A 27,942-nucleotide genomic window follows, 5' to 3' on the forward strand; every position below is an offset into this window, starting at 1 on the left:
AGTAGTCTGTAATTCTGCCTAAATTTATTTTTTAAAAAAACCCAGACAAAAATGAAAATTCAGTCCGGCAGAACTTGAGTCCAACAGCTTGAGTATAAAGCCTCTGGAATAAATGAAAGTTTTCATACATTTTAAACAATTATAGAAATATAGGACTATTAAAAAATAAGTTTGTTTTTCTGAGTATGAAATGAAAAATCCAGGCAAGCTAAACTGTTATGAAGGGATTGAATTATGCCAAATCATTTTTTAAATAATAAAAAACCCGCACTATGCTTTAAAACCAGCTATTTTGTTTGGCTTAATAACAAATATAATTATAAAACATCCTGCCACCCAATCTCAAATGACAAGGATACTTTGATTGAAAAGAACACTTTGTTTTGAGAGCAACCATATTTGTACAGAATCTTAAAATGCTACTTATCTAACCCATTATGGCATTCTTGTGAATGAAGGGGATTTATTTCTTCTTGGCATGGACGACACAAGACAATATTTTGTAATTTATTGGAGCTCTGGAGAAAGAGGTCAAAATCAGACTTTTCAAGCATGGAGGCTAGAAATGCATATACATATTGGCTGTACTTTAAACTAGTGGCCCTCAACTTTTTGGATGCCAGGGAACAGATGATGGGTTTTCCCTGGACTGGGGGGCATGGTTTCACACACTGGTTAGATCCCATGTATGTGTGGATGGGACAGTACTCGCTTGCACGGATCAGTTCCTGGTAAGCTGTGGTGGGCCGTGGACCACTGCCAGTTCACGGCCTGGGATTTGGGGACCCCTGCTTTAAACCATGTCAAGTACTCTTCAACATGGTACTATTGTATCCCTCTGAGACTCTTTCCTTTTTAAATGATTATTTTATCCAGAGAAAGAAAAAAAGGGTCTAAGTCCCACAGGAACTCTTGGGACTCAAACAATTGTTAAAAGTTCAAAAACCACGATGAGCAGATTAAAGTTGCGGTAACTAGGAAATGGGGCTATTTTACTAAGCACATTAGCAGAATGTAATTTTATTACATTCTGTTAATGTAATTTCATTTTATTGAAGTTTTTTTTTTTAAAAAAAATCCTTTTCTGCTCTACAAATGCCCCAAAATGATAATAAAGTATAAATCAATACTGATCTAAATGGTAGCCTAATTTTATAAAATAGATCTGGGAGAGAAGACTCAAGAAAACTAAATAGTGAAAATTAGTAATGGCTGAAAATCAAAGCCTTTTATTATCTGATGAATGTAAGCTATCTTGCAGAGTGCCAATTAAGTTCAAACCATTACATATAAGAGAAACATAATGCAAACAATTGTTCATTATAACTACTGCTGCATACTCTCTTGCCAAAAAACTCTGTCCTCGCCATTTCCTCTGCGTTGATTCAGTCACAGCTAAAACTTGGAATCAAATTTCATAGTACACAGTATCTCTCTGTGTTTTTTGTTGCATATTATTTTTGAAAGGAATAAAACATATGGCTGAACATTCCTTTTAATATACTCAATTAAAAGGATTGATTAACTATAATAATTATAACTATAATAATTATATCTGATAAACTTTTAAATGGCAATGTTTTATACCTTTATATGTTCCAGAACGGCTGTTGCTACATTTGTATGAAGATCTATGAGTCTTTTCTTTTCTAGAAGCTCTGGAAGAGAGCTGAAAAAGATTTCATTCAAATTAACTTGTCTGTTTATTGTATTTTAATAACATAATTAGTATTGTATACACAAACACACAATTTGGGAATCAATCTCATATAGTACAAATGTATCAAATAAAAGCAGAGAAAGGAAGAATCCATGAAGGTGCATCTCAGAACTGGGCCTCAGGAAAATATTAAAAGTATTCTGAACTAAATAATATTTAGATCCTGTTTTGTCCTTATTTGCTAGCCATAGAATGTACTGCACAAGAAGAAAATATGAACCTGGATAATATACTGTCCAGATCTTTCTCTATATGCTCTGAAATCTTAAGACTTTGACACCCTCTTCGTTTACTAGTATGATTTTGCAGATAACACATCTGGTTTTGACACCCTCTTTTTTTACTAGTATGAGTTTGCAGATAACACAACTGTCCAGTTTTGTTGTAAACTAGCTATTCTACCTCATCATATTTCTGATTGGTGGTCATAAAACAGTTCATGATTCAAATCCTTCCTAATAACTTAGTATGTCCATTAAGTCAAATGAGGTTACAGTACAGGAATTAAAATTACTTTTGTAACACATAATAATCCATAAAATTGTTTTCAATACTTAAAGAGCTCCTACTTTTCCCAAAATGTAGATTTGGAATATATGGTTTTACATTATTATACTACTTTAATATTTGATGAAATATTTAAAGAAGAGCATTGCACTTAGTATGAAATATAGTCTAATATCAGAATAAAGAAGGAAACTGATTAAATTGTGAACTTCTTGCCCATTAAAAGTGTTTCATAATTACCTAACAGCTGAAGTTAGTTTAGCTGTATTATCAGACAGCATACTTATTGCTCCTTCATCTTCACCTTCCAGCCCCTAAGAAGAAAAATTGTATTTTTATTTATTTTTATTCATATGTCTATGCTTAAAAACTAAATGGGGCATTTAATTTACACAGAATGGAATTCTCGTTTTACAGAACTTTGAAGAAGAGGCAGTTAAAGCAATTCAGAAAGATCTTACTGATTATATGCACACAACTTATTGTAGATCTGACTTGCAGCTTATCAGAAAAATGATTCTCTGAATAAATGTTTTAGACATACAATAAGAAATCCATGTTATATGACATTAACATATCATGAGAGGCAGGGCAATGATGGATTAGATACAGATGGAAAATCCTATTTCCATTGAAAGTTATCTGGAAGCAAAAAGAATAGCCATCATTTTATTTATTTTTATTTATTTTTAAATTTATATACCGCCCTTCTCCCGAAGGACTCAGGGCGGTGAACAGCCAAAGGTAAAAACACAAAATACAAAATTTAAAAGCAATTTAAAATAAATTAAATAATTTGGCCCAACAGTTTAAATACCCCATTAAAATTCAGATTAAAATTAAACAATTTAAAAAATTTAAAAATTAGGCCAGCCCAGCTTGGTGAAATAAGAAAGTCTTTAGAGCCCGGAGAAAAGTTCGTAAGTCCAGGATCGTCCATATCTCTGGGGGGAGCTCGTTCCAGAGGGCAGGTGCTCCCACAGAGAAAGCTCTCCCCCTGGGAGCCACCAGTCGACATTGTTTGACCGACGGCACCCTGAGGAGCCCCTCTCTGTGGGAGCGTACTGGCTGGTGGGAGGCTCTCGGCGGCAGAAGGAGGTCTCATAGATATCCAGGTCCTAAGCCATGGAGCTCTCTAAAGGTGGTAACCAACACCTTGAATCGCACCCGAAAGACCACCAGAAGCCAGTGCAGCTCGCGCAGGAGAGGTGTTACATGGGAGGGCCATGACGCTCCCATAATCAGCCGCATGGCCGCATTCTGGACAAATTGGAGCCTCCGGGCGCTTTTCAAGGGGAGCCCCATGTAGAGAGCATTACAGTAGTCCAGGCGGACTACTGTAATGACAACCACAGAGGTTTCCTCTTTATATGACATCCTAACTATTGGATATGCTCTCTCCCTTGAGTTGGTTATGTTCACTTCCTTGAGTTATTTGTAGACTAATAAAGGCAGGATACAAATAAAACAAACCAACTGTTCACGACGGAACAGATAATGAACTTCATAGAACAAGGAAGGAAACTGGAGGTACAGCAGAGGGGAAACCATGTATAGGTTAGATTGGCCCCAATCCTGCTGGCCTTCAGGAAAGGCCTCAAAACTTGGATGTGCCATTGGGCTTGGGGATCCCATGGAAGTGTGGAGTCCATTAAATGGTTGCACTGAGTGCTTAGGCAGCATACCCCCAATCTTTTTTGTCACTGTAATTTTTGTTTTTAATTGGTTTTAATGGTGTGTGTGTGTGTGTACACACACACACACACACACACACTACTGCTATACAGAGGGTACAGCATAATTAGAGAGGGTAATTATACTCCATGCCACAGTGGAGTAATTAAAGATTTTGTCTGCCTTTCTGGATATAAATTTAATGAAAACTAAAAAAACAACAAGGAATGTAACTTTTAATGAAGAGGATTTTGTTAAGAAACAGATATAGCAAGAAATTCAGTGAAAGATATGATTCTACTTGACATGATGTAATATATTTTAAAAATATATATGGAAATAAATGAAACAAGATATTAAAAGAAAATTTTCCTAGTTAGGATTTAGGATATATTACCCAAGATCAATTTTCTATTTCAAATGACATTGATTCCAATGTCAGATAAAAACTTGCAGGTCTGGCAAAGAACAATCAACATATTTATTATGGAATGGGAAATAAACCAAGAGTTAAATTCAAAATTTGGCAAGATTCCAAAGAAAGGAGAAAATTAGCATTTTTCAATCTTAGACTATATCATCTTAAACTCTGGAATCAGGTTTCTTTTTTCATTTATGTGGAAGACTGCCTTCAAAAGGGCTTTAGGTGTAAAATGTGATTGTTCTACCCTAGCAGACAGTTTAGCTGAAATCTTCATGTTACCTGTTTCAAATTACTATGGATATAAATAAACTTAGTCATAATATAGAATAATATTCTATATTATTTTACATATACAGAAGCAGGCAAAGCTGGCTGATTGAGACATAAATAAACATAAATTTATACATTTCTTCATCTATTTTTCTGTAGTATTTTCTCATCTCTAGTTTTTCCTCTTAGAAGATGCAAAGATTCAATTTTGCTCCCCTAGAAGAGTAAAGAATATTCCTAGCTCTCATATCTACTTGTAATCCATTTGTAATCAGTTACAAGAGTTATTTGACCTCTATTTATAAAATATAGATTGTGAAACTCTTTACAAGGCTGTGGAATTGATTTAAAATCTTTTTTTTTAGTTTTAGAATTCTAAATTAACCTGCATTGCACTGCCAGCGTATTTTTAAAATGTCAATATATTTAAAGAACCCTATGAAGTCCCAAAAGGTTATTTTTATTATATCAATAAATCTTACCATTATACTTTTAAGCCGCTTCACTTCATCCTCTTGAGTTCTGTAGGATTCTAACTCTTCCTGGACAGACTCTGCTACCTCTGGAAAAGGACTAATAAATATTGTGTAAACTATTTTTTAATTTATAATCTGTATTTTAAACATACCTTTTTAAAATGTTACTTATAGCTTTCTTCATACTACATTTTATGCTTTGTTTAACTTACTGAGAAAACAGTAATATAAATTGAAGCATAAATAGTGAACTGGTGATATAAAATACTCCGCTTACCTTCCTTTATGTTTCTGCCAAAATTTATCAGCTGCAGTTAAATCATATGTTTTTTTATTTTTTTTCTTTGGTCTAGCACCTGCTACAGAATTTTCCATTCCTGAAGATTCTTCCAAAACAACTCTGTTCAAATGAAAATCCTAGAAAAGATTACTTTAGAGATTATTGCCTATTACCTAGTATTTCAATAGACCATTTTAAATTCAAAATAAGTTAATAAAAACATCAAACTGATATTTGAAGTTTTGCTCCTGTAAATAAAGACAGTTTTCCAATTAAAGATAATATTTGAATTTTTCTTTTAAATTTCTCTGTACATATTATATACAAATAAGAACATGTATTTTTTTCTGTTTAATATATGCACATGGTTTCAAAATTAATTAATTTTGAGTTACTAATTATTCAGTATTTCTGAGTAAATTCTGAATAATTCTGAAAGTTATGCAATATTTCTGTTAGTCTATTTTATAGCCTGGAACAAAGATTTTTTTCCCATTGGTATAGTATTACACCAATGTTCATTAGTACTAAAACTGATGATTCATATTATACAAGTGCTCTAAATGACAATTGGTTTGATCATTTTTTTCATACTTAGTAGCCAGGTCATAAAGCTCAATAACCCTGGAAGATGATTCACCATAGAATGATACAAATTTAAAATATTAATTTTAATTCTTACCAGCTGTTTTTCCACTAAGCATTACTCAATCTTATATGAATGCTGCAAAGTATATGGAGTTGGCTTGTAAATGATAACAGCTGGTAGAATACCATATAGTTCTTCATGGAAATTGCACATAATCCCTTCTTTAGAAGAACTGTGGACTATGCCATGGGAATATGGGTCAATGTAAAAAATAATTTAGTATTTAGAATACAAACCTTATCCTGAATTTAATTTAACCTATTAAAAAAGTTTATGCATCTCCATGAAGCCAATTATATAGACTACAAAATATGTATTTATTGTGACAAGTCAAGTAATTAATACAATGAAAAACTTTGTATCTTTCTTGATTATAAATTTAATTCAGTTGCTTGGAACAATTCTTTCTATAAAATTGCACATTTTAGATTTTTTTATTGGATCACATTCATAACTATGAAAAACTACTTTTCCATTGAAGTTATTAATATGCAACACCTACACCATCTTGTGGTGATTAATGATATTTTAATATTTAATGTGTAGCTTTGAGAAATAAATAAATACTGAAGAGATTAAAATATATTTTATGAACATACTTCAGAAAAATCTAAATAACAGGCAAAATACATATTAACAAGTAAAATATGTTTTATATTTTGGTAGGACACAATCTATGAGATAGCATTTTAGACAGAACAGCATCATTTAAAAGAAATTTCATTGACATTATTTGGGACTGGCAGTAATTTTATTTAAAGTAGTTTAACCAATTTTAAGCAATGAAAGGCAAGTACCTTGAAGTTAGTTCACCTTTTCTCTAAACCTCCTACACAATCCATCTTCTAAATTTCTATTTCCTTTTATTAATCAAAGATACAACCATTTTTTCAATCCTTTCCAATTGTTTTGACATATGAATTCTTTATATCTGGCACCAGGCCATGGCATACCAGAAACCGGACTGCGCAAACAAGTGAAGCCCCATTCGCGTGATGTAGGCAGCACAGGAAACCACACCCACTCCGGTCCATGGAAAAACCTCTCTCCATGGAACCAATCCTTGATGCTCCAAAGGTTGGGGGCCACTACTTTATATGCCTGTCCTATTTTCAGTACATTTTCCACAATCCTTTCCAAATTCAGAAAGTAAACTTTTACTATACCAACAATATATATGAAACAGTGGTGACTCTCCTCACATAATACCATTATTCTATCATATTCTGATGATTAGTATAGTAAACCTCTATTATACGCCACTGGAAGAATAAAATTTCAAGAGGTTTTGAAAGCAAATTAGGGAAGCAAGATTATTCCCCTCCCCCATGGCATCAGACTGTATGTTCCTCCACAGTTTTTCTTAGATAAAATCCTCTTGCCAGGCAATTGATACAGGCACTTCATCATTGTGCAGGAACAAATGAGAAAAATGGAATTTCACTAACTAAAAGTAATGGCTGGTGACCAAGCTCAGCCAAAATCTGGGTAATCCATTATGTCAAAATAAATCATACCATATGTAGCAAAACTATACAAGACACCTTGGATTACTTACATTCCTAAGTCTATATAGCTGTGATGGCAAACCTATGGCACGCAGAGCTGCAGAGACCTCTCTGCGGGCACACGAGCTGTCACCCAGCTCAGCTCTGCCACACATATGCGCACGCCTCCCACTGGCCAGCTTGTTTTCAGATCTCTGCCGTGCATGCGCAGGGGCTCATGCAGGAGACGTGCACGCACGGGGCTTGGGGTGCACATGGGGGTGTCGCGCGTGCATGCATGGAGGAAGGGAGTGGGGCACGCTGGGAGTGTTGTGCATGCATTGCATTATGGGTGTGCGCACACGCGCTTTCGGCACTCGGCGCCGAAAAGGTTAGCCATCACTAGCAAAAGTAAAGCTGGCATTAACTGATAAATTTGCATATCTCTTGGGATATCAGCTATTTGGAAAGAAACTGATTTTTAAGTTATTGGTGTCAAGTAAGAATAGTCGGTGACGTGCATGCATTGCATTATACTTTTGTACTATGAAGGTGGGAGTAAAAAGAAAAAAAAAGATAATACACATAGTACTTACCAGTACATCATGTACTAAGGCTTGGTAGGTCCAAGTATGATGTAGAGGAGTTGCCAAATCTATATTTCTGTCAACAAGTACTAAAAGAGGTCTCTGAAAACTATAAAAAGATATCTGTTTAGAATCTCTATTGCTATCTGTATACTTAGAAAATTCTAATGATTACAACTGTATTGGAACACTGTAGGAGTTATAATGAACATGAAGCACTGTTCCATTGAATATAGAGGTTTTTAATAAAATGAAACGTTTGTGTATAAAATTACATTAAAAGCTAACAAGAGTCTGTCTAAAACAATCTTCTTAAATCATCGATTTTCTTCAAGAAACATTTTTAAATATTGCATTTGTTACAACAATAAGTAAATTATGGAGAAGCAGCGACATACTTTAATTCTACAAAGCACTAATCAAATAATCTTTTTTTAAAAAAAAATATTGCTTAAAAGTGAAAATGTTACCTAAATTGCCCAGCCCCAAGTGTGTCGCCGGTGAAAAGGCTATTTCTGGCATCTCTAAGGTTCTCTCGGAGTTTCTTATCCAATTTCTATGGAAACAAAATACAATTTTCAAAAACCTATAAAGTTGGTGCTATATGGGGGGGAGAGGGAAGAGGAAGAGAAAATAATTAGGAAGATGGGTCATGAATTTCTCAATAATTAATAAAACATATCCAAAACCATTCATATCATTCCTATTTTTCTAGATACTATTAACAATAGATCCCTCAACTGAAAACATTGTTTTCTCCAGAGCAATCTGGTATCATTTCAGAATCTTTTCTTTGTGACTGAGTTGTGGTGAAAAAATGGTGAACTGAAGACAGCTCTGCAAAAAGTGAAGCTGACAACTGTGGCAGAATGAAGAGCTGGCAAGTAGACTGGCTCATCATAATTCTTCTCTGGATAAGAAAGTGGCTCACAAGTGCTTTAGACAGCAGTCCCCAGTGGGTTTAGAACTCTGGGAGATGAACAAAATAGCTGTCTTGCTCAAACCGTAGTCTGTTTCTTTGGGTTTGCAGACTTCTTTTCTAATAACTTTTGGAAACTGCTTATTAACTGCTTTTCAGCTATTAGGAACGTTTGGATACACTAGTTTGACAACACTGGGTGAGTTTCCTTCAATCCTTAACAAAATCAGTTTTAAATACAAGTTTACAGACTAATGTTTGTTGAATAAACAACAAAAGGGTGATTAAAACTTTGATTTTAGAAAGTTACAATGGACTAAGGGTCTAGATAAATTTGAAGTAAGATTAATAAGAATCTTTCCCAAGGAAAAATGGTGTTTGGAATTCTTAGAAAAAAATGAGAACTTTAAATTTTGGACACTATAGAGAACCATAAAGAACTAAGATTACAATTAAAGGTGACAAACACTTAAATTTGATTTATTAATACAGAATGGCACAAAATACTTTAATATTGGATATACTAAAGGATATTTGTGAACAATGGACCCAGAAGTTAATTCCAAGAATGTCTGCCTCTACAGATAGACTGTGTTTAGAAAATGTTTGTAATGAAAGAGGAATCAGTTTTACTGACATGATTGAGATTGATTTGAAAGTGGATTTAAAAATGACAGGCTACCAGAATAACATGTAAAATGGAGTTACACTGGACATACAAAAGTAAGCGGCTAATATCTTAAAAATCAAAAGGTATATACGAATAGAGAGTGACCTGGATAATTTCCTTACAATGGCTTTACAAAAGAGGCTTTGAAAAATTTTATGAGAAGGAACAAAATAAAAATGAAAAGAAATCAAGTTCTAAGACACTATTTGGAGGTACTAAAGATCAAGATAGTTAGAAGCAAAAGGAACGAATATAAAGTTGGTTTGTTTGATGAAAGTTAAAATAGATATGACAGTAAGTCTGGTGTAGTGGTTAAAAGCATCAGGTTAGAAACCAGGAGACCTTGAGATCTAGTCTCACTTTAGCACAAAGCCAGCAAGATTATCTTTGGTTAGTTACTCTCTCACAGCCCAAGGAAGGAGGCAATGGCAAACACTTCTGAAAAAAATCTTGCCAAGAAAACTGTAGAGATTTGTCCAGGTCAGTCTCCAAGAATCAGAAATGAGTGAACAGTGGGAAATAAAATAAAATAGTTATGTTGTTATCTCTAGTATTTGAACAAGCCAGAATTTTAAATTATGTATAAGTTTGATAGAAGAATTAAAAACAATTAACTGAAAATAGAAGAAAATCTGATAGTACCAGATGAGATTGGAAAGAAAAGTATATAATCCTAAAATCTATTTATTTTGCATCAAAGCAAGTTTAAGATTTGATTGAATAAGATGAATTGGGAAATTCTTCAAATATGCTTGACTTGATACATCCATCCATGTGAATTTACCATCAAGCAAATGCCAAATCTCTTCTGCAATTCAAGTCAAATATACAAATAAAAATACCATTGGCCTATTATAAGACTAGGTGAGTATAAAAATGAGTATAAAAACTAAGTATAAAATGAATAGTTTGTTAATATTTATATGTTGTTAGCATTTGTCCACACTTTAATAGAACAATATGTGCAGTCAGTAAATAAGACCTACTAATGTTAGTCCAAAAGTTGGTACAAGAAAATCAAAGGTTTGATTGGGCACTTGAAAAGGGATAAAAATTGTTTTTGCAAGTTACAGAAACTACAGTAACTACTGTATAAAATCCATTCTACATTTTATATTAAAGCACCTACAATGTTTACAAGCTTAACGCTGCCACATGTTTATTGGACCCGTGTCCCTCCTGATTGGTACTGGCCTCCTGGGAGGTTACACAAGGCTGGCTCCAGGGGATTATAAATGCTTCTCTGAGTGAGGGTGTCTTTCCCGCTGCCTTGAAAGAGGCGGTTGTGAAGCCCCTCCTCAAGAAGCCTTCCCTGGACCCGGCTATATTATCAAATTATCGTCCAGTCTCCAATCTTTGCTTTGTTGCGAAGGTTGTTGAGAGTGTGGTGGCGCGACAACTACCCCGATACCTGGATGAAGTTGTCTATCTGGATCCGTTCCAGTCGGGCTTCAGGTCACGATACAGCACGGAAACGGCATTGGTCGCAATGACTGATGATCTCTGGAGGGCTCGGGACAGAGGTTGCTCCTCTATCCTGGTCCTATTAGATCTCTCAGCGGCTTTTGATACCATCGACCGTGGTATCTTACTGCACCAGCTGGAGGGTTTAGGAATAGGGAGCACCGTGCTTTGGTGGTTCTCCTCCTTCCTCTCTGACTGTTCGCAGTTTGTGTTGGCAGGGGGGCAGAGGTCGACCTCGAAGCACCTTATTTGTGGTGTGCCGCAAGGGTCAGTCCTCTCACCCCTTCTGTTCAACATTTATGTAAAACCGCTAGGCGAGATCATCCGTGGTTTCGGGGTGAGTGTTCATCAGTATGCTGATGACCCACAGCTATACATCTCCACCCCAGACCACCCCAATGATGCCCTTGCTGTGATGTCCCATTGCCTGGAGGCCATGTGGATCTGGATGGGGAGAAACAAGCTGAGACTCAACCCCTCCAAGACCGAGTGGCTGTGGCTTCCGCCGTCCCGGCATAGTCAGCTGGTACCATCACTGACAATAGGGGATGAGATCTTGCTCCCCACAGAGAGGGCCCGCAACTTGGGTGTCCTCCTGGATTCACGGCTATCTTTAGAAGATCATTTGACAGCCGTGGCCAGGGGTGCCTTTTATCAGGTTCGCCTGATCCGCCAGTTGCGTCCCTTTCTGGATCGGGACACCTTGCGCACGGTCACTCATGCCCTAGTTACCTCCCGTATGGACTATTGTAATGCTCTCTACATAGGGCTCTCCTTGAAAAGCACCTGGAGGCTCCAACTGGTCCAGAATGTAGCCGTGCGGGTGATTATGGGCACAGCTTGTTACGCCCATGTAACACCTCTCCTACGCGAGCTGCACTGGCTCCCGGTGGTCTTCCGGGTGTGATTCAAGGTGTTAGTTATCACCTTTAAAGCGCTCCATGGCTTAGGACCTGGGTACCTATGAGACCGTCTTTTGCCACCAATAGCCTCCCACCGACCAGTTCGTTCTCACAGGAAGGGACTACTCAGGGTACCGTCAGTCAAATTATGCCGAATGGCGACTCCCAGGGGGAGGGCCTTCTCTGTGAGGACTCCAACCCTTTGGAATGAACTGCCCCCTGAGATACGAAATATCCCTGATCTCTGTGCTTTCCGCCATGCCCTCAAGACCCTGATGTTCCAACAGGCGGGGCTAAACATATGAACATGTGAATGATTTTTTAAAATGTTATCTAATTCTGGGTTTTATTTAATTGACCAAACTAAGTAATAATTTTAATTAGCAATTTTATGATGTTTGTGTATCTATATTTTTCTTGACTGTACACCTCGAGTCCTACGGGAGAAAGGCGGTATAGAAATATAATAAATAAATAAATAAATAAATAAATAAATAAATAAATGTTTATTTCAATGCCTAATTAAATTGGGATATTTCATAACTTACCACTGCCACCATTTCTGCTGCTGTTCCTCTTGAGCATCTAATAATTGGAATTGCTCCTGTAAAAATAATGTTCAATAAATATCCTTTGATCAAGTCTAGCATATATTTAAGATAGATTACATATTGTTTGCAATGTTGCACAGTGCATTTTTTATTAAAGAAACAGGTGGGTCACAACTTTGATAAAACATACTGTATATAGACACATACATGCATATTTAAAAAGCAGACAGAGTTTATAGAACCTTTCAGAAAATAAAACAGTAGATTGATAAAGCAACAAGAATATTATATATTGGAGGCTCTACTAAAAAGGCCTTTACTAACTTTCGGAATGAGATTAGTATTCTCCTGGAATAGACTTTCCAAGCAGTGGCCAAAGCCACCAAAACTCTAGTCTTACTAGTTCTAAAAAGATAGTCCCAAAAATTTATTAGAATACAAAACAGGGTTCCAAAGTTAATTTTAATCTGTGTTTATTTATTTATTAGAATTTGTCAAACAAAAACTAGAACAAGAATAAACGAATAAAAATACAGGGACAGAGACAATAGGCACGTTAGTGCATTTATGCATGCCTCCTTTTCCAGTATATACTGGAAAAGGAAGCTTCAAATATTGTTTCAATCATTCTGGCATTTAACATTAGTAACTAATTAACTAATTAACATTAGCATAGAGTCCAAAAATAAACTAGCGACTAGTACAAATTTTTTAATACCTGATCATAAGCTCACTATATATAGTTCCTCTTAACATGAGTCCAATGCAGAATGTATTTTAAAAATCTTGATATGTTCTAAAGCTTTATATTAATTGTAAAACCATTAAAAAAATAATTTCAAATTTCATACAAATGAACAATATCAATTCTGCCTAATTCAAGCTTACAATGTCATATCTCCGTGAAAATAGGAAACATGATGAATATTTAAAAAAATTAAATTCAAGGTTCAAACTGATGAGGAATCTTTGAGAAAATGTTATTTTGGATAGGATAAACTTTAATGTTATAACACAACTAATGGAAAAATAAGAAAAAATATAGAAGTGCACATAATAGATGATACATCCTGTTTTCTTATTATTTACTCCAGATAATACATTGAAGTAGAAGTCATCATCTTTACTAATAATTGTACAACAATGAAAAAAGAAGTCTACACTTACCGAGTGTAACAAAGAAACAGAAAAGGCTGTCAACAATTGTATCCATAATGGTCTCCATTTCTGTATCTGTTATGTCTGGTTTGTTAATGGCTATATCAAGGAGGAAAAATCATCAGAGTGACTTTATTTCTAGCAAAGAATTCTATATAACAAATGCTACACTGAAAGATAAAACACACATATACCCAACACATACAACTTGAAAAACATTACTTATCCTTCTTTCCATAATGAAAAAGATATCCTGATGCTATTAATGTACAGAGCATCAGATCAGCAAAGGGTAGATAAACATGGAAGGAAGAAGATTTAATAAACATGAGATTTTTCTTTCTCATTTTCTTGATTTGGATCAGGCAACCCAAACCCCACCTTATCTAAACCAGGTTTTTCTATCATTATTTCTCTTCCATCTGGGAAGAAAGTATATAAGCCATCCCAAAGGATTATTTTTTCCCCAAATTCTGAGGAATGCTAGCATCCTTCTTTTGCTCTTTGTAAGAAAGACTCAAAACTCCTAAGATCCTGGAACATTCTTTCAGAAGCTAAAAGACTGCAGTTTTTTAAAAAAAAAATTTTTTTTTTTGCCTCATTAAGATCCATTTTTATCTTAATAACAAATGCATGTTTAATGATGTGGTCTTACGTGTTTAATAGCAAAATTCTGTATCAGTGACTGAAAATTTGTATGCATACAAAGAATTACAGCGTTAAGATCTTATACGGTTTAATTGTACTATACCCTCAATAATGTGGTTTAAAGGGTAGACTGAAAAAAAGTCTAACAAATATTGATTTAAAATGCCGCACATTACATTAAATAAAAAAATTACCATGATATGAAACAAGCTCCTTATTTTGATTGCATAATACAAACATGTCATCTTCCAAGGTAATGAAATTGAGGTATTGGTCAAAAACCTATACATCAAAGACAAAATTATCATCACTACAGAAACATGTTTGTAGATATTGCACATATTTAATTAACATATTTGAGAAATATCAGTGATAAGAATAAGAATAGTGAAGTAATACATTCAGTAGCGAGGCAGTCTCAGGAAAAGTATGTGTGTGGATTAAAGAGATACTGAGGATGACACAATCACAGGGCAGTAAGACAGTAAAAGCAAATATCTTTCAGAAGCCACTGACAGATAGTATGAGTGCTGGATCCAAAGGACCTTTACTTTTCTACTTTAACATTATTTTATTATCTCATTTTTATTATTCTTTAGCAATCCTACAAAAAGATATGATGCAGAGGATTTCAGTAGTTAAGGATTCATAAAAATATAGGCATTCCAATTTGTGCAAAGAACTTCCAATAAAACAAAACCATCACAGGATACAATTAATGCCTTCATGCATTATGCATCTCTGGGGTGATTCCGTCCCTATGGAATATCATCCCCCCAGAAATAAGATTATTCTCCAACTTGATACTTTTCCAGAAGGCCCGGAAGAGTGTTTCTGTTAGCAGGCCTGGGGAACCCCATGTTGATATTGAACTGATTAAGCGTTGGTTTGATTCTGTTTCTTGCCACTGCAGGGTGTGTGTATTGTATGGGTTTCTGTACTGTGATTTTTAATTTTGTAAGCTGTCCAGCGTCACCATGTGTGAAGGTTGGTCAGCCATGTAAATTTGTTTAATAAATAAATTAGAAAATGATAAAATGTGACTGTTATCTCAACTAAGTTTGCAACTGTCTATACATCTTTATGCACAACCCATTCTCTCTATGAAAAAATCCCCTTCTTACCCCTATGGATGGGATGAGTCTCAATTATGGGTCCTCTATCAGAGGCCTAGGAGATTGACAGTTCTGTGTTGTATCTTAGCTGTTCCTAGCACTGCCTTCTTCTGGACTCCGATATTGTTCCTGGGATCAAATTGGAGCCACTCTCCCAACTTAGAAGTCACAACCCTGAGTGCTCCTACCACCACTGGAACCATTTTGGCCTTTATTTTCCACGTTCTCTCCAGTTATTCCTTCAGACCCTAGTACTTTCTCCAGCTTCTCATACTCATTCCTGATGTTGTTAGTACTTGGCACTGCTACATCTAACACCACTGCTGTTTTCTGGTCCTTGTTTACACCATGATGTCTGGTTTATTGGCCAGTACCTGCCTATCTGTATCTGGAAGTCCCACAGGATCTTAGTCTTATTATTCTCTATGTTCTTCTGTTGAGCCCATATCCTGTGCACATTCTGGTACATAATGCTAGCAACTTGGTTGTGCCGTTTAGTGTATGCTGTTTCTGCCTGCATCTTACATCCTGTCAATATGTGTGTTGGACTGTCTCGGGGGCTTCTCTGCAGTCTGTACCTCAGCTCCTATCTAGTGTGATAGATGCGTGCTTCTATGAACTGGTGCTTGGTGCCCCTTTTTGTGCTAATATGATCAGTGCCTCAGTGCTGTTTCTTAATCCAGCCCTTTCCAGTCACTGGTAAGATCAGTTTGCCACATCAGCTATCTGTCACTAGTATATCCTATGCCTTGCCATGGCACTTCCTCTGCTTGATCTTCCTCTCATGTTTGCTGCTGCTTCAGCAGCATATTTTAGGGTGCCATCTTCTGATATATTCCTGGATGTTCTGGGTTTTGTCCAGGTCAGTGGTTTTAACATTCCTGCCGGTTTCCAGCTGGTGTACAGTTCATGGGTTTTTGATTTGGCATGGAAATCTTTGTACATTGTGAGGAGCTTCTGAGTCTTCACATCAACAGTTTGCATGCGCATATTATGGTGGCCAGCTCACTATACTGGCAGGGTATCTGATGACTAGCAGGCGATCTTATTCTTCCCATTGAGCTGGCTCTTCAGGACCTGCTTATCCTTTGGTGATACTTGGACATGTCTCTCTTGCGTCATCATGGTGCCCATGTAACTGTGAGATACCAAGGTATTTGTAACTGGTCTCTATGTCTGCAAATCCATATCCAGTATTTATGATTATCTGCCTATGCAGAACAGCAACTTGCACATGCATCAGTTGGTGTGTGCCATACTTGATGGCCACTTGTGTGTGATGTTTTGAGTTGACTTCCAGTGTTGTCTTCCACAGTCCCATTGAGTTCTTGAGGAAGTCTTGAGTGTCTTATACAGCATCAGGCAATCACAAATCCACGTACTGTATGTGTTAGAGATTCCAATGCTGAAACTACCTTTTGAAATTAAAGATATACAGTACCAGTCACTCTACAAGCAATGTATCTTCAAAGATGTATTTTTAAATTAATTATAGATTTGTGCCAAATACATGCTTTGGAAATACATAAGCATGTGTGTCATGTTCACCTGTATCAATATAACTTAAATTATACTTTGTACCTTAGCAACTTGTGTAACTGCATTGGCACCAAGAGCAGCATTTGCTATATCTTCCAGTTTACTTCTTGAAATGGCAGAAATAAAATTTAAATAATATGATTCATAAAGTTGATTTCTAAGATCCTGAAAGAAAAAAAGGCCAAACCAAATAATGTTAAATAAATGGGCTTTTAGTGAACAAGAGTGCTTTAAGATTAAAATATTTAGCAAACAGGACAGTAAAGATGTAATTATTTTATGCAATTCTCCACTGGATAAATCAACTGTCAAGAGCTTGCCTTATTTAGGAATATAATTTTCTTATTAATTTAAACATATAGAAATTACCTTTAACGTATGCCATGAAAAGTTGAAAGTGGATGCATAAAACTGAACAGCTGAGCAAATGTGGTTGTATGAAATTTTGTAAAACAAACCAAGGAGGTATGTTTAATTAAATTTGGGGTGTCCTGCATCATGATTAAATGCATTTTTCTAGTCCCTTGCTGAGTCATCTATCACTATTGAAATTTCAATTAAGATGCAATATTTTTAGTTCCTTATTGGTAAGATTGGCCTTCATTAATATAATTTTAAAAAAGGCTTCTAAGTGGGAAAGTGCTTATTTTTAAATGAACGTCCCCTGGGTTACCGAAAATATGGGATAATCTATCAAAATTCTGTGATGTGGCTAGGTCTTAAAAATATGGATATACTAGGGTTGATTAAATCATCATCTATTGATTAAATAATTTGTATCATGGCCAGGAAGCATTTTCTATTGAAGAGACATTATACAGTGGCTATTTTCCTCCCATTTGTTCCAAAGACAGATATAAGATTCAGTCAGTGCTTCAGTTCTACGTACAGCTCCGTCCGTAGTTTCTGAATAAAAAGCTATTTGGAGAGCCCAAAGAAGCATATTTGAGAAATAGGTATATTAAATATATCTGATTGCTGAAACTGGTGGTTTGAATGCCTTTTGTCTGTTATAGAAAATATACTCACAAAGTCTCAAGTACCATTTTCCTACAATGGAGTAATGACATTCTACAATGAGATAAGATGTGGCTGCTTGAGGGATACAAGACAAAATTCAAGGTTCTGAATTTCTCTTCCTTGCTATCGTAATGCTCTCCTGACATTCAATATATGTCAATATATGTCTCTTTCTTGGAACTGAGGCAGCAGATGGATGGGAAGATCCTTTTCTGGCTCTGATGGCTGGGTCTAAGTACAGAGTGATAGCTCCTGGCTAGATGATACAAAAGTCTTACTTGGTAAAGAGTGACCCCAATCTCTGCTATGTGCCTGGCTGAATTCATAGTTCAGATATTCACAAATGCCATTTTCTGTATGAGGAACTGCAGTGAAGATCTGAAGGGGGCTTGGGTGAAGGCTTGGAATACTACCCAAAGTTCCTGTGAAGAATACAGTATATGATGAATAATGATTGGACACAATAGTCTGGTCCAGGAGTGCCAGGATCAGCTCCAACTCTGACACAACTTGCTCCAGAAGAGCTGGTTGGACCTCATCCTAAAGAAGCATCTAGCATTCCAATGCCTGAGGCAGATTCATTGGGAAATCACTGGAACTTTCTCATCTTGTATGTATCCCCTTGAATTCTATATTACAATTTTGTTACTATTTATAGAAAATGTTAAATAGGCTATATCTACCTGGCACAGCCTATCAATATTTTCTTCTGTTGGCATTACAAAATATATTGCTGGAACATCAGGAATAGGGTCTCGATCAGAATGAAGAAGACTGAAAAGAAAAGAAACTTTAGTTATTTAATACTAAGCAAACAAACTAAAAAGCCATTTAAAGAACAAAGACATCACTTTGATCCTATGAATTTACTTGGGATTAAGCATCACAAAAAGCTGAATATTATTTATTATTTTTATCATCTTTCCATAAATGATGGTCTATAATTAATTATACAAAAAATGCAAACAGATCTATAACAAAATATTTTTAAAAAGTTAAACCAACATTGAACACACTAATGTGTAAAATCAAACTGATACTTTTAAGTTTTAAGTTCTACTCAAAAACTCAAGAGTAGGGACTAATTAATTAATAAGAAAGCATTTTATTTTATTCCATGACAATCTCTGTAAGTGATTGTATCATGGCCAGGAAGGAAATAAGATATACTATTTAATGAAATATATTTTCTCCTATCAAACTTTTGAACTCTACTGAGACTGTTTTGACACATGATTAAAACATATATTTTTAGATTTTTTTCTTGGGTTTTTTTCAGTATTTTTCAAACTAATAATTTTGTCATCAATGTCATCAAACTTGTTTAACTTTACACTGACTGGCATGCTAGTGTTTCAGGTCTGCTTTTGACAAGACAAGGCAATGGACCTCATTAGTATTGGGCCCTTATAACTTTCTCATCTACTGTGTCATTGGTAGGATATCCAATTTGCACTTAATCTGATAAACTTTCAATCATGTAAAATCTTTCAAATACTATGCATTACAATATATGCACAGACATAAACATACACAATACATACAGATGCAAAGTAATGCCCATATCTCTTAATTCTTTCACAGAGAGTAATGGAGATATTATGTCTTGGCCAAATCTGTCATAAATAAGAACCTAAAATAGAAACACAAATAATATTAAGACATACACTATGTATATAATCTTAATACACTCTGTGTATGCTCTTTTCCCACTAACACTTACTATATAGTTAATATTGTAAGTAGTCCTCAACTACCTTAAAATATGGTATTATACAGCTCTCTCATTCAAAAAGTAAGGACATCTTTTATTTAAACAAAGGAAGGGATGAATTTACAGAAAGGATAAAACAGTAAGTTAAACAGTTTTAGTTGCAATATTAAGAATAGTTTGAAAATAAATGTTCTTTGATGTTTACAATTGTTTTTTTATACAGCCTTCATCAAAATTTCAGACCAGCTAATTTTCAATTGTCATTTTTTTTCTATTTACTTCTTTATCACAAATAACAATTACTCCACCATGTCACCTTATTAGCTAGAATTATAAAAAATATTTTTCACAAATATGACAAGGAGGTTAATTTGACAATATCAATTATCTTGGATAGAAGAACAATTTATAACTTGACTTACTTTCCATACTGGTTCACCTGTACTGTTTTTAACAGGTGGCACGTTAAAATTCAACATGCGCTTCAAAGCCCCTGAAAAAATAAATTGTTAATAATTATAATGATCACAATTTTAAAATATTTATATTTAGGGGGGCACTGCAGAGAATGGGCCTGTAATCTTTTGAATATGCATACCAAAATGCTTCTTTTAAACTAAAGGACTAGAGGAATTCTTGTTTATGGACATTAACACCCAAAACAGAGAATTATAAAGCAAATGAAAACATGTGCAAATCTCTAGGTACCCAGCACATTTATACAAATGTCTTGGTAAACCCTTGACACCATCTATATCAGATGCACAGGTAGAATAAATGCAATTGGAAGATCTATTCTATGTACAAGTATTCCTTGCTTAGTGACCACAGTTGTGACTGGTAACTCTAGTCTGTTGTTAACCATTGCAATTGCTAAGCCAAACATCATATTGTTGCAACAGGTTTACAACCTCACTTCCATTAGTTGTTAAGCAAATCACAGTGGGTTGTTAAGTGAGACATCATATGACTGTGACTTGTGATTTTACTGCCAACTTCTAATGATTCTGCTTGTTGGAAGTGGGTTGAGAAGCATGCAAATATAGATCATTTGACTGCAGGGCACTGCGACAGTCATAAATACCCACAAAATGCCTGAATGTTGATTGCAGGACTGCAGGGATGCTGTGACAATCAAAAATGTGAGGACTAGTTGTACAGTTAATTTTACAGCACTATTGTAACTTTGACTGGACACTTAAATAGGCCTTAAATACTCTTAAATTCCATTATTTGATAAATAGGACAATTATCTTATTTAACCAGTCATTATGTTTATCAAGTCTTTCAGAAATTTCAGTTGAAGAAAAGGCAAAAACCAACTATTCAAAAGATAATTAACAAGAAGAAAACAGGGTTCGCATGTAATTTATATTCACAGTTCTTCATAGCAATATAAAAAGCTGAAGAAAAAGGATCTCTTTACAAGCTTGGAGTTTTGATTATAACTACTGTATTTTTCGCACTATAAGATGCACACACCCCCAAAGTGGGTGGAAATGTCTGTGCGTCTTATAGAGTGAATATTGCCAAAGCCCCGGCCACCTGCCGGCCAACCCCCTTCAGCCGTTTTTGGCCTCAGCACGCCCTGTTTTCTGCCCGTTCCAGACAGCGGGGATTGCCACCACCTATTGCTGTGGCAGTGGCAATGATCCCTGCCGCCTGGAACGATCTGAAAACGGGATGTGCCTAGGCTGAAAATAGGGTACGCAGAGGCAGCGATAGGCAGCGGCGATCCCCGCAGCCTGGAACAGCTGATTGGCGGTACTCTGGGAGGCCGATCCAACCGCTAATCAGCTGCTTGTGCTGAAGCTGACCAGGCTGTTTGCTGCAAGGAGGCAAACTGCTGGGAAGCAGAGGCAGATTTTTCCCCCCCTCCCCAAAAACTAGGTGCATCTTATGGTCTGAAGCGTCTTATAGTGCAAAAAATACAGTATATGGAAAGAAATAAGAAGACTTGTCTTCTACTGCTCTCCTCATATTGGAGGACACATTTATAAAAACATGTTTATGTGTAGACCTTCCCTTTCATGGTAATCACTAATAATGCAGAAGGTGCAATTGATACCTTTTTTTCAATCAATAATTAAGGGACAGCAATTAAAAATTACCTTCTTCACATTATTATATAATAGAATAATTACAATAGAATATAGCAAGCAACTGTTACTAAAAATCAAACTGGATGTAACAGGAGTAATTTTTAATAGGCCTGTCTTGGACTCTTCCATTAACGTTTAGACTCCCCAGGAATCAAATTGACAATGTATAGTAGACCTGCCATGTTTTCTCAGGCCTTTGAGTGTGTTAAGGAGATGGTTGACTGAGTACTTCTAGGGTAGGAAAATGGCTTACTCAACAAGTTATAAGTCTTGGAACAGTGATCCCACTGCATCTAAAACTGTGGTTAAGTGCTCAACCTTGATTCTTGGCAGTGAGTTTTCAATGGACAGGAAGGCAAACTCCTCTGGCACTTTTACAGAGAAAGGTGTGAGTAACTGAGATCTACTTTTAGCATAACCTCTTTCATGCCATCAGAGCAAGTTGGTATTATATTTTCTACTCCCTTCCCTATACTGACACCCTCATTTTTTATGTTTGTTTAGTTTATTATTTATGGTATCTATTTTATAGTGTTTCTCTCTTCCATCTACCCAATTACTATGACAGAAGGACTACCCAAATTTTTCTGTTTGTCTTCAGCGAAGTCCCTGTTTTTGGCAGACTATGACGTTCATGCTTTCCAAAGTTTTAAAAGTGTTCTTTCAACCTGTCACCTATTACATTTCTACCATAGGTAATTGCCATGATCTTTGGATGCGGTGACAAGAAATTATGGGAGCTGTGATCAAACACACCTAGAAGACATCAGATTAGATGAAGCACCTGTTAGCTGTAGTGCATAAAAGGAGGACCCTGACTTCATTTCAAGAACTACAGGTAATATATATGAATATGAATCACGAAGAAGTCTATGTCCATTATTTCTTGGGATAATAGTTCTTTAGAAATCTTGCTTGTTTTTGGATATTACCTCTTTTTTTATGTAAGAAGCTCAACATTCTTACTTTCTTTATTACAAAATAAAGTTTATTTATTAGACTTGTATTCCTCTATATGTAAATTTTCTTGGTATATTTAAATCCACGTAAGTTTAATATTTCTAGTTATGCTTGCATTTTGGACCAACTTCTGGAATGACGGTTTCTAACCAAAATGGATCTGTGGGAACATTGATGACTAGAAATGGCCAAATTGTACCAGTCCTACAAGGAATATACAGATTGCCAGTTTGTTTCTATGCATGATTCAAGATTTAGGTAACATTTTTTAAAGCTTAATTTCTTGGTACTTTAGGATTTGTCTCCTTCCATACTGTCATCTTACTAAGAAATGACAAAAAGCCCTTGTCTATGTCCCAGTTGGGGCAAGAAAAATAACCTTTTACGGTCACATCTAAGAATTGGAATATTGTATTTTGGGAGGCTAGGCTAGCACCCTCTCTGGCATTTTGCCAATAGGTCAACATCTTACCTTTTAGGAATATATGATCTCTAAAACCAACCTGAAAGTTAGTCTTTTTTTGGTCCCAAACAATTAAATATTTCAACTTTGTAAATGTCTTTGCAAAGTCCCTATACAAAGGTATAGCAGTTATGGATTCTCCTACAGGTTACTAAATTGATGTGAGCAAGAAAGGTATACCCTAAAAATCAAAGCACACCATGGAAACCTGCCAAAGGATCCCTCCAAATAAAGCATATTGAAACAAATTGACAAAACAAGTTTGATATGAATTAGTGCAAAATGAGATTAGTTTAAAGTTATATGTTAACTCCATATTGCTAACATATAACTTTAATTGTTCTGAACTGAACACATTCTTCCTTCTTCTGTAGCATAATAGCAAGTAATTTTTACTTCTAAGCTCAACCTCTGAGAGTATACCTGACATGGAGTTTATCTGAAAAAAAATATTTTACCTACGATATTGGGCTGTAAACCAAGCTATAAAATCAACGTCTCATAAATTAACAGAAGTAGAGATGGCATTGTCTACCTTGAAAAAAAAACCTGACTCTAATGCAACTTTCCTCACCCAAGTGATTTCCAGATGGTTTAGATGACAAACCCCATAATCCCAATGAGCATAACCACTGTTGGATGGGAATGATAGATGCAGCCATCCATCAAATCTGACGGCACCTGGTTGGGGAGTGGACCCTCTGTTTTACAAACTCCAAGTACATGCTTCTTATAAACAATTCACTCTTATATTTTCAACTTATCCTGTTGATTTTAAAAAGTTTAAACCGGCACACCAGCCTAAAAATTAATTCAGGTATTCCTTTCTCTCTGAAACAATTTCTTTTGCAAGGCAGTACAGGTAGTCCTTGAGTTACGACCACAATTGTGTGGTGGCGCAGTGGTTAGAATGCAGTACTGCAGGCTACTTCTGCTGACTGTTGGTTGCCTGCAATTTGACAGTTCAAAACTCAGCATGCTCAAGGTTGACACAGCCTTCCATCCTTCCAAGGTTGGTAAAATGAGGACCCAGTCTAAGTGCTATGGCACCCAAAATTTATGTTGCTAAGTGAAACATTTGTTAAGTGAGCTTGTCCCATTTTCTGACTTTTCTTACCACATTTCTTAAGTGAATCACTACAGTTGTTAAATTAGTAACACTGTTGTTAAGTGAATCGTAACGATCTTCCGTCGTGAATCTGAATCAGTTGTCAAGCATCCAAATGCAAGTCATGTGACCATGGGGGGGGGATGCTGCAACTGTCATACGTATGAAAAATTGTCATGTCACTTTTTTCCGTTCCGTTGCCGTTGTAACCTCGAACGGTCACTAAGTGAACTGTCATAAGTCGAGGACTACCTGTACTGGTGGAAAGCCGGCTTCCCGTTTTGCACCATGCCCTTAAACTTTAGCCCACGAAGTCCTTCCTAGCCGGTAATCCCCAAGGCTAAGCGAAAACGAAAATAAAGAAAGGCCTCCAGAAGCACCCTAAGCGAGAGGCACAAGGGGCATCCCAGTAGAAGCCACCCCATCAGCCCAGCCGAGACTGGGCATGCCCGCCCGCTGGCTCTCACGACGGGGCAGAAAACAGTTCTCTCACATAAAAAGCACCGAAGCAAGCTACAGCGACGTAGGGAGGGCCGCAGTTCCACACCGGACAGACACGAAGGAGGAGGCCCTAGCCTTCCTCCTTGGAGCCAGTCCCGGCTTCAGGCGTGCCGAAGAAGGTAAAGCGACCAGACCAAGCAATCCTGCGGGCGACCTAACGCCGGGCACTCACCGGTCTGCTTCTCCCGGATGCTGGCCGCCATCTTCCCCTGGTGTTTGGGCCGACTCCGCCCCCCTCACCGCCGCGCCATCACCAGCCCGGCAGACGTGGCGCGCTACAGGACTACGCGGGTTCTTGCGGGAGCGCGGCGGGCGGAGTCTGCCGAACTCTTGGTCGACCTGTCGGCCCTGATGCTGTTGCCCCCGGGGTGGTGGTGGTTGCTTCCTTTGAGAGAGGGAGAGAGATGCCGCGTCTTAGTAGACCGGCGTTCCCGCTCTGTTTCTTGAGGAACGGCATTTGGCATTTTTTCCTGTCGTATTCTGCGACTCGTTCCGGACATTATTCACTTTGTGGGCGACAGTTGGTCGGATGGCAGATGCCGGACGGCTGGATTGATAACCCTCGGCACTGTTTTATGGGACTTATATTATGAGTGTGAAAGCGGATCGGCGCATTTCAGCTTTCATTTCTAAACAAACCTATCGCTTCGATGCTTTTAGGGGACTAAAATGCTTCGATGCTTTTAAGGGACTCCCCCTTACATTCTAAAAGTTAAAAGAGCTGTTATCGTTTGTTCTCCAATACATTCTTCCAACTAGCGGACCCTGCTCCTGCGGGAAAAATGCTAGGAGGAGGAGGATGGTGACGACGACGTGACGGTGATGACAACGACATTCTTACAATTGGAAAGTACGCGTAGGATCTTGTTCTTTAAACTTTAGCCTCGCTTACTGCAGCTTAAAACGGAAGCAAAACTACAACTTTTCCGAATGCTAACTAAATCCCCTTATCTCTTGATTTTTCAGGGTGGCTGAGGGCTGACTGGAACTGGATTTAACATCTGAAGAGCTAGTCCCGAGGCAGGCATTGAACGCAATTGCTTCAGGAATAAAACGAAAAAGACTGCACAGGATTGTCTTTGTCTCCCCAAAATAACCAAGAATGATTTAAGTTCCACTCTTCTAGCAATGGTTAATTATCCCTGTATTTCACAGGCAATTTCTGTATCCGAAGCCTAATTTCTGGGCATCAAATTAGATAGGCAGCTTAAGTATTTTTGTAACAAATCTTGTTTCTATATCAGAAGAGTTGGGAATGGGAGCCAGAGGTTTTCTCATCTGTAGCAAAAATTAACACATGAGAGCTGATTTCCTTCAAAGCAATTTACTTTTTAAATAAATCTGACATTGATAATAAATCAAAGGAAATTGAAATGGAAGCAAAATGAAAAAAGCAAAAGGGGAATAGGAGTTCCACTTGTGTTAGATGAGATTGGGATTTAGTTTTGGTGTAGACCCAGATCCAACCTTGAACCTAAGCAGCACTTTTCCAGATTTGATTGATGTGCTATTTTGGAATGAATCTTTTGGCTAAATGACTTTAGTTATATTCAATTTTGATAAAAAAATATATAGTGATGACACAGAAGCTATGTTCAGACAATTGCAATAGAAAAGCTTTTATTGGATCATGTAACCCTTATTAGAAGATGCTGTCTTAGCTTCCATTCCAGGCAAAGTCCAAAATATTGGTTATGACTTCTAAAGCCCTATTAATTCCTAAGATTTTAAATTAGTTTTTTTACATAGGAACGATAACATTTTCAGTAAAAGATCTTTGTTAGAATTAAAGCTCTTGGTAAAGATTTGAGGGTCTTCTCTTTATCCGTTCCCATTCTGGAATTCTTTGTTGTTTCTGGAATTATTGTCTAATTACTGTCTGGTCATAGCTGTTCTAAAACCTTATATTTCTGAGCAAATTACTGAATGTGGAAACAAATAAACTATTACATATATTTTAATAAAATTCCAGTTTGAAAATAGAACCAGAAAGTTCAATTTTTCTTGCTATGGCTTCACGCTTTCACTAAAAGGCAGAAATAAGCCAATTTCTTACAAATTGATTATACAACATTGGCTGCACATATGCCTTACTTTCACTTTTAAAAGGATCATAAATTTAAATCTTAAATAAACTTAAACACTTAAAGGTTAGTTTGTCACATTTATGGATACTGGAAGAGACATTCGTTTGATTAAAGTTGTCCATATATGAATACAACTGCGATATTTTAAGACCACCAACTTTTGTTACTGCTCAAGATTTAAGGAAGACATATGGAAGTCAATTTTACAAATAGATGCATACAATTAGAGAATGCAATTGACTTAATTCACACTTTTTCTCAAAAATCATGAACCCAGCTTTTGATAGCATTGACAAAATGTCTATTATTACTTTTAGCATTTGACAGTTCTCATTCTTAAGTGTAATTAGGGCAGAGGATAGGCACATACCTTTTTAATCATGCAACACCAATTGTTTAATACAGTATTAAACATGCTACACCGATTGTTTAATCCAGTATTATCAAGTTAAGTCAAGTGACATGGCAATGTTTAATTTTAGAAATCTCACATATGAAATGTCTTTGTATGGCAATCTTTTGCCATAAAAGCAAAACACTTCATATTCATTCCATTAGAATTAGCTTCACTTTCAAACTATGATTGATGTGTAATACAATCTGATGTGTAAAACAGAGTATTACACTTCTCCTGAGCCAATTTCTATATGCTTGTGTTTTGATAGAAAGAAATTTCAACTGTACTAGAAGAAACAATATTATGTAGATTCCTTGTTCATTTATCTTTTATCAGGCAAAAGTTGAATTGGCACACTATTTTAATCCTTTTTTGTTTAGAAATTAATCACTTATAAACTATTTTGTTTTTAAAAACAATTTTAAGTAAAACACACACACCCCTCTCCCAAATTGGGTCTTGACTGACTTTAGGGTGTCTGAAATTAGTGGGACTTAGGTTTCACCTAAACGTTTCAAGAAATGCTTGCATCTAGATGTAACTTATTGTA

General features: G+C 36.3%; 1 protein-coding gene and 1 long non-coding RNA gene across 2 annotated transcripts in view; one reads left to right on the forward strand and one right to left on the reverse strand.

The window, feature by feature from the left end:
• Positions 1–25,205, reverse strand: part of SCFD1 (sec1 family domain containing 1) — a 45,595-nt gene extending 20,390 nt beyond the window's left edge. Inside the window, exons 1-14 of the mRNA XM_034417960.2 lie at positions 25,081–25,205; positions 20,197–20,267; positions 19,605–19,693; positions 18,744–18,834; positions 17,083–17,205; positions 14,581–14,668; positions 13,748–13,837; positions 12,578–12,633; positions 8,545–8,630; positions 8,084–8,183; positions 5,349–5,488; positions 5,078–5,168; positions 2,468–2,541; positions 1,588–1,669 (exon numbers count right to left, since the gene is read on the reverse strand). Of these exons, the coding sequence (XP_034273851.2) occupies positions 1,588–1,669; positions 2,468–2,541; positions 5,078–5,168; positions 5,349–5,488; positions 8,084–8,183; positions 8,545–8,630; positions 12,578–12,633; positions 13,748–13,837; positions 14,581–14,668; positions 17,083–17,205; positions 18,744–18,834; positions 19,605–19,693; positions 20,197–20,267; positions 25,081–25,111 (1,212 nt within the window). The 5' untranslated portion in view covers positions 25,112–25,205. The remainder of the gene's footprint in view (positions 1–1,587; positions 1,670–2,467; positions 2,542–5,077; positions 5,169–5,348; positions 5,489–8,083; positions 8,184–8,544; positions 8,631–12,577; positions 12,634–13,747; positions 13,838–14,580; positions 14,669–17,082; positions 17,206–18,743; positions 18,835–19,604; positions 19,694–20,196; positions 20,268–25,080) is intronic.
• On the forward strand, positions 25,138–26,890 carry LOC117665750 (uncharacterized). Its single transcript, XR_004591462.3, has 2 exons — positions 25,138–25,758; positions 25,875–26,890. It is a non-coding gene; the product is annotated as an uncharacterized LOC117665750 (long non-coding RNA).
• Positions 26,891–27,942: the final 1,052 nt, after the last annotated feature.

The sequence above is a fragment of the Pantherophis guttatus genome, chromosome 1 (genome assembly GCF_059756535.1).
Source record: "Pantherophis guttatus breed Tessera chromosome 1, ASM5975653v1, whole genome shotgun sequence".
Taxonomy (NCBI): domain Eukaryota; kingdom Metazoa; phylum Chordata; class Lepidosauria; order Squamata; family Colubridae; genus Pantherophis; species Pantherophis guttatus.